At 40.9% G+C, this 8007-nt stretch overlaps 1 protein-coding gene across 1 annotated transcript; it reads right to left on the minus strand.

Annotated features, from left to right (window-relative positions):
• Positions 1–472: 472 nt before the first annotated feature.
• Positions 473–3166, minus strand: LOC147662140 (uncharacterized). The gene has a single exon (XM_086951082.1). It carries the CDS (start codon positions 3164–3166, stop codon positions 473–475), a length of 2694 nt encoding a protein of 897 aa, XP_086807208.1.
• Positions 3167–8007: the final 4841 nt, after the last annotated feature.

Raw genomic sequence — 8007 nt, forward strand, 5'->3', positions numbered from 1 at the left:
CAGGCAAATCCTTCTTTTCAAATGCAGGAAACAACTTTGTTTTCTCTGCTTCCATCATCATCATTGTCATTCTGTACAAACCATCTTCCTCCATTGTTTGTAACTCAACCCCATCAGGAGAACAATATATTCTGCAATTCATCTTACATAGAATGTCTCTGCCTAATAGATTCACTGGACTACTATTACAAACCACAAATCTGTGTTTGTCTCTGAAATTTCCAATTTCAACTGGAACTGGATCAGTTAAGTCAGTTTTAATTTGCTGATTACTTACTCCAACAACTTGGATGGTATCCCCAGAGAGAGGTAGGTTTTCAATTTCCACTGATCTAACAGTAGAACGGGTAGCACCAGTGTCCACTAGAAAAGTGATGTCTACATCATTAACTTTCCCGTTTACAAATGGACCAGACTGGTCAACCTCAAGAGTGGCTCCAACAACACACTCTTCCTCCTCTCTCGGGCACCGTCAGCAATAATCATCAGAATCACTGTCTTGGCTTTCTGTTAACAAAAATTGTTGTGAAGCATTTTGCATTTGCACCCTTTGCTGCTTTTGCTGTTTTTGCGGTTTTATTACCTGTTCATTTCCCTGAAATCCCACATTTGGATTATATTTCTGAACTCCCCCACAATTCGGAAATGGTGGCTGTGGCACTTGATCCTGACGATTATTCACCTGTTGCTGCAACTGTCGCTGAATGTTTAACTCGTTTACCCCCTGTTGCATCTGTAGCTGTTGCTGCAGGTCAACACCATTCTGCATCTGTGGATTCAATAAGGGATTCTTTAAGTTTCTAGGAGGTTTTGAACACTCGTCTCTCCAATGTCCAATTTCGCCACAATTAAAACAAGGTAATCTCTGTTTCAACTCCTCAATCTTTGGGCTAAACTTCCTCGGAAAAGTATTACTTTTAAACTTTCCTTGTAACTGGTTCGTATTTCCAGTTTGAACAAAATTTGTGTTCTTATTACCCATGCTGGCAATCTGTTGCTCAGCCACTTTTACCTGAGCCCACATGGCTTTTTCTTTGAGCTTCTTTTGTCTCACTTCCAACTCATCACTGCAATACTTAGCTTTTCTCATAATATCATCCACAGAAAGTGATTGCCATCCTACAATACTATTCCTGATCATGTCTGCAATTTCAGGTTTCAGACCATAAACAAATCTATAGACAAAATGACTCATGTCCTTTTCATCCAGCTTTTCATAGCCACTGTATTGTTTAAAAATTAACAGTAGCCTCTCATAAAAAGAATGAACTGATTCTTTTGTTTCCTGATTTGTCCTTTCTATTTTAACCCAGTCAACTTCTTTTGGTGGGATTTTGTTTTTCATCCAAACAATCACCTTTTCGTAATAATCCATTACGAGAGGGTTAGGAGCACCTGTTTCTTTGATTCGCTCAGGTTCTGTTTTTGGCCAACTTATTGATATTTTGCATTCTGTCCAAAGATCTGATGGAACGACAATGTCGAAGAATCCATCTAAATCAATCCACAGAACTTTTGAGACTTTGATAAACCTATCCACTTGTCTATACCATTCTACTGGTTTCTCCCTCAATTTCGGAAAGTCATTTGTGAACAACAGTATGTCCTGTCTCGACCAGGGGACATGAACATATCCTCCACCTGCAATCTCTCTCATTGGAAATTGTTTTGACAATTTTTCCAATCTCTCATCTTCCTTCTTTTTCGTCCACTTCACTCTCCACTTATTGAGTTCTCCCAGCTTTTTGATGTAAACTATCAAATCTTTTATATGCAGTATTCTTCCCATTGAGTTCAAACTCTCAATGTCACTTTCTGAAAAATCTAGTCTGTAATGTTTTGCAAAATTCTTTTGCTTGCTCACATCGATTTCAAGTTCAGCTGCTAGTTCCTCTAACTGATCATATTTATTCTTAGTTTTCCACTGAATACTTTTACAAATAAACAGTAGTTCATCATCTCGATAGTAATTCAAACTATCAGGACCAATAGTTCCAATTATTAATTCTTCAATATTTGCTTTTAATTTAGCCACATCAAGTTTTGGTGTGGTCACCCTATTTTCAGGACTCCCTGCATCTGAATCTGCACCCATTGGTGTTTTTGGAGATAAATCCTCATTAAAGGTTAAATCTGGCATTCTCGATCTTGAAGAGTTTATTTCAGATATATCTGAGTAAAATTTTTCAGCAACCTTCTGAATTTCTGCATTTAAAGGAATAGTCAACCCTGTCTTGTTTGATTCTCTTTGATCAAATACAGGCTGAACAGGACCAATGGTTACTGGAACTGTCACAACTTCCATGCCTTTTGTCATTCTTCTAATTAATTCTTCCTTAGATCTTAAATATTCAGCAGAATCAACAGCCTCAACATTTCTTGTTTCTCTTGCATAATTTTTTGGAGCTTCCCTTGCTCTTGGAGTCATTGCAAAATGTCTACCTTCATTTCGAGCATTATCAAATTCTGGTCTTCTAGGAGTTTCAATAATTTCACAATTGTTTGGATAAAGTTTAGGAACTTCATTAATTGGAGGTGCACTCGGTGAAGTTTCCGTAGAAACCACTGGAGTAGACCATGATCTAGGAGGTCTCAAAGGCTGATTTTTTCTAGCTGTAGTGTATATTTCTTCCATAACTGCATCCTCAGATTCGCTTTCTAAAGATTTCCCAGCAGGAGTACCCATAACCATTTCCTGAATTAAATACAATCCTTCACTCATGTTTCCCTGCCTCCACATTCGCAACCTGTCTTCATGAGTATCTCTTCTCCAAGCTGGAGGTTTAGATGGTCTCTTAATTCCACTAGCTTCTCTTTGTAACTGATACATCTCATCTTCCCACTCAACTAAAGCTTCAAATTGAGTTGGTCTCGGTTTTGGAACAAGAGCATTCATTTTCTCTCGTAAATTTCTCAGGACCTTTACATTAAATGAACCATCATCAGGCCAAGTTAAAACACCGTCGTTCTTTGTATAGCGTTTCCAGCTATCAAACCATAAAACAGTATGATATCCATATTCACCTTCCATGTACGCTGCAGGTGTTTTATACTTATGAAGTAATTTACCACCTCGCGTTTCGATTTTCTTGTCGGGCGAAAATAAATTTTTAAACTTCTGAAATAATGTTGGCTTTTTCTCAACATGCTTAAAATGATAACTCATTTTTAAGAGTTAAATCTAATTCACAAAATCGTTCGTAAAATATTTCCGGGATGTTCCGCAAAACAACCAATCCGTGCGCGAAACACACCAACGAGCCAATGACAGTTGAGCTACGTCACTTTTCTGCTCAACCAATAAAATAAAAGCTGTTCTGAAGAACCAATCAGCTCACAGGTCGTCAGAGACTCAAGAACCAATCAGAGTATAGTTTGTGACGTAGGTCACCCAATCCCAGCGCGGCTCTGTGACGTACACAGCAGCTGCGGTTTCTCACTTCTCACTCCTTGCGCTTACCCCTCCTTCACAAAATCTTTTCACAGCACCATTTTAAGAACACTTTTCAGTGTGAATTAATTCTTAAAACAATGACAATAAAGACTCATCTGTTTGTTTCACTATTTAGAATAGTTTACATACATTCAAGTATCCACACTTCGGAATAGTCGGCGCTATTCACACTAAGGATAATTTTCAATTGTCAGTAGAGTAACCTTTACCCCACCCTTCTAACACGTAAAATTATGAACTCGTTTTCCTCTGAACGCACCGCGAAGTGACAGTTCTAAGAGTTCCACTTGAACATAAATTACAAATCAAACTCGCACTTTCACACGGAAAATTCCCTAAATTCAAACACACATGAAATCCGTACAGGACTCTCACCTGTTTATAGAAATAAAACATGTACCCCTACAGGACTCTAACCTGTTTATAGGTAATCATGCACCGACGCTACCCTACCCTTCACTCAAGCTCGAATATAACTAATACTCTTATCACAGTGAGTTTTATGGAAGGCGCTTTGTCCCTATTCTCATGCTGCTCTACTTTCTTAGAAAACCCTCACTATACAAGATTCACACCTAGCCCTAACACTGTGCTGCACGGCGACAACACTGTGGTACACGGCGATACCACTTGTGATACTCGACGATATCACTGCAAACAGAACAGATGACTTGCGTGACTAATTTCTCGTCACACAATCTATACCGGTATAGCTTACAGATAGCACAAAAAACGAACTTAACATGTGTTAAAACATCGATCCTATTTCCATACCATAACACCTTAGCAACCCTTAGCAACCAACATATTACCTTGGTTACCCCTAGCAACCATCAATTTCTGCTACCAGAGAATTGATCCAGCGGCCTATAGGAAATATGCCATAAACAACGCTACCCAACTTCATAACCTATAAACAAAATTCTATACTAACTCATGGACCCGTTTATAAACCTGACATATTTGGGCCTACTGAATCAGGTGGTCGAATACAACCTTTATACACCTTATTTACAATTTATATACATTTATATACATCTGTGGAAAGAATATTGTCATTAGAACAAATCCTAACTATTTAAACGACCACCATTGGCGATGGGATCTAGCTAATAGCAACCTGCACTTCTGAATAATCAAGACCAGCTTGTTTGTCAGAAGTAAGTTTTTATTAACTAATTATGGTATTTCAAAATGTAATTTTATAAATGCAATTTTATTAGCATCAAAGTAAGCATGTTGGAAAAGCTTCATGAGAAAAATACAGTTTAAAGTAGAAATTCAAAGTTTAAGTAAGATTTTAAAGTTTAGCATTTCTAAAGCCTAAGTCCCTAACTAAGCTAAATAAATGGAAAATAAAGTAAAGTTTTTTGAGGATTCTTACGTGCTCCACGCAAAGTCCAGCAGCACTTCACCCTCATCGGAAAGTCAGAAAGCAGCAGCCAGCCCATCCCTAAGGGCATGACTTTTTATACCTTTCTATGCTAGCTAATCTAAGTAAAGGAAAGTTTGTATTCAATCCACGACGTCCCATTGGTTGAGAGTGACAAGTGACATGTCACCCACATTTCAAAAATTCCATTAGGTCACATTTCTTAAGGACCATTGTCTTTTCCGAGTGCAACCAGGAGCTTCCTAGGTTTGCTACAAATGTAAATCAATGTTCTCGCTGCGTCCATTAGACTTCCGCGGATGCCAAGTTAAGGCTGACAAAATGTTCTTTTCGACCTTGGCCACGTCCGACAGAAAGATGAATACGCGTCAGATTTGCTCTGTGAATGCAGCTTTGACGAACACTTTTTTTTCAGAATGGACATCTCGTGACTTTTGCAGAAGTAAAATTCAGCTTTTAGCAACTCGAGCAAACTAGGCCCAAAAACAGGCAACTTATGCTTTCTAGTAATAAACAAACACAAGAAAAGTATTAATGTAAGAAATAATATCGATTCTGTTTCCACCCTTCATTTACTAATTAATTAACCCTCCCGATTAGTCTAATGTTACCTAGCAAGTGCAAACAAATAAAGCAGCATTTATATCTACCAGCCTTCATGAATCCATAAAACTTATGTGCACCTAGAATAGTAGAAATGACACCACATAGACAAGGAAAAGCAAAATAAGCACATGCCTCTTTTAGGTTTGCTGCAGTTAGTAATGACAAAAACGAAAACAACAAATTATTTTATTATTTTGCACAAACAAAAAGATGCAACACTTATGCACGTTTATGAGCACACATGTTAGTCCCCCCATGTATAAAGTTTAATCTAGATTATATTAGCACAACACATCACAAATCATTAATTTTATTATTCATGTTATGGAAATGTGACTTTGCGAGTTTAAACAAAATTTTGTTTTCTATCTCGCTCCATCAACACTCAGCTTTTTTTCACATGCTGTAAAAACTCGGACTTTGATGGCGAGAGCATTAAGAACTGCCTGGGAGCTGTATTTGCCTGGTTTCAACTGAATCAGTTGAAATGCAACTCCGACAAGTCTGAGCTTCTATTCTTTGGGTGCCCTCCTGACCCTGGCTGGAAGGCCTGGTGGCCTGTGGGGATGTATCCCCCCTCCACTGACTCTACGGTAGCTAAGAATCTTGGAATCAAGGTGGACAACTGTCTTTCACTGAAACCACAAATTCTTGGTCTGGTCGGGCAGTGCTTCAAGTTACTAAAAATGTTAAGGAAATTCCTCCCTCTCCTTTCCATTGCCCATAGGAAAACAATGGTGCAAGCTCTGGTGGGATCAAGGTTGGATAATGCAAATGTACTCTACCTTGGCCTACCGGAACAGCTTCTGTCTCGGCCTATAGGTAGTGCAGAACTCGGCAGCACGTGCAATCTTCGGCCTTGGCCGCAGGTCTCATGCCACCGCTCTTTTGAAATCTTTGCACTGGCTGCCAATCCGGCAACGCATTAGGTTCAATGCTCTCACCACTGTGTTTAAAGCCCTTCATGGCATTGGGGCTATTTATCTGCGGAAGAGAGTCGGCTTTCACCATCCATCTAGAGCCTTAAGATCGGCTGCCCTGTCATTGGCCACAGTCCCGGTAATTAGGCGCACGCGGACCAGGGGCCGGTCTTTTAAATATCTGGCGCCGTGGGCCTGGAATGCTCTGCCACTCGCTCTGAGAAAGAACGAGGACTTAGGTTCCTTCAGGAAAGAGCTAAAAATGTGACTGTTCTGTCTCTAATCTCTCCTCCGAGGCCGGGGTTGTGCTATGGTAGGTCTGTCAGCGCCGGGACACTCTGCTTGAGTAGCTGAGCGCTTAATAAAACACCTAATAACATAACATAACATAACACACATTAGACAGTAACACCACACCCTGTCCCACTCTCACACTCATTAGACAGTAACTCCACACCCTGTTCCACTCTCACACACATCAGACAGTAACTCCACACCCTGTCCCACTCTCACACTCATTAGACAGTAACTCGACAACCTGTCCCACTCTCGCCACATTAGACAGTAACAACACACCGTGTCCCACTCTCATACACATTAGACAGTAACGCCACACCCTGTCCCACTCTCATACACATTAGACAGTAACTCCACACCCTGTCCCACTCTCACACACATTAGACAGTACCGCCATATCCTGTCCCACTCTCATCACGTTAGACAGTAACGCCACACTCTGTCCCACTCTCATCACATTAGACAGTAACGCCACACTCTGTCCCACTCTCATCACATTAGACAGTAACGCCACACCCTGTCCAACTCTCACCACATTAGACAGTAATGCCACACCCTGTCCCAATCTCAAACTCATTAGACAGTAGCGCCACACCCTGTCCCAATCTCACACTCATTAGACAGTAATTTCACACCCTGTCCAACTCTCACACTCATTAGACAGTAACTCTACACCCTGTCCCAATCTCAAACTCATTAGACAGTAACATCACACCCTGTCCCACTCTCAAACTCATTAGACAGTAATGCCACAACCTGTCCCAATCTCGCCACATCAGACAGTAACCCCACACACTGTCCCACTCTCACACTCATTAGACAGTAACGCCACACCCTGTCCCACTCTCACACACATTAGACAGTAACGCCACACCCTGTCCCAATCTCACACTCATTAGACAGTAACCCCAAACCCTGTCCCAATCTCACACATTAGACAGTAACACCACACCCTATCCCACTCTCACAGACATTCGACAGTAACGCCACACCCTCTCCCACTCTCACACTCATTAGACGGTAACTCCACACCCTGTCCCAATCTCACACTCATTTAAACAGTAACTCCACACCCTGTCCCAATCTCACACTCATTAGACAGTAACGCCACACACCCTTTCCCAATCTCACACTCATTAGACAGTAACTCCACACCCTGTCCCACTCTCGCCACATTAGACAGTAACGCCACAGCCTCTCCCACTCTCACACACATTAGACAGTAACGCCACACCCTGTCCCACTCTCACACTCATTAGACAGTAGTGTCACACCCTGTCCCACTCTCATACACATTAGACAGTAACGCCACACCCTGTCCTACTCTCACCACATTA

This window comes from Lissotriton vulgaris, unplaced genomic scaffold, assembly GCF_964263255.1.
Source record: "Lissotriton vulgaris unplaced genomic scaffold, aLisVul1.2 SCAFFOLD_977, whole genome shotgun sequence".
Classification (NCBI taxonomy): domain Eukaryota; kingdom Metazoa; phylum Chordata; class Amphibia; order Caudata; family Salamandridae; genus Lissotriton; species Lissotriton vulgaris.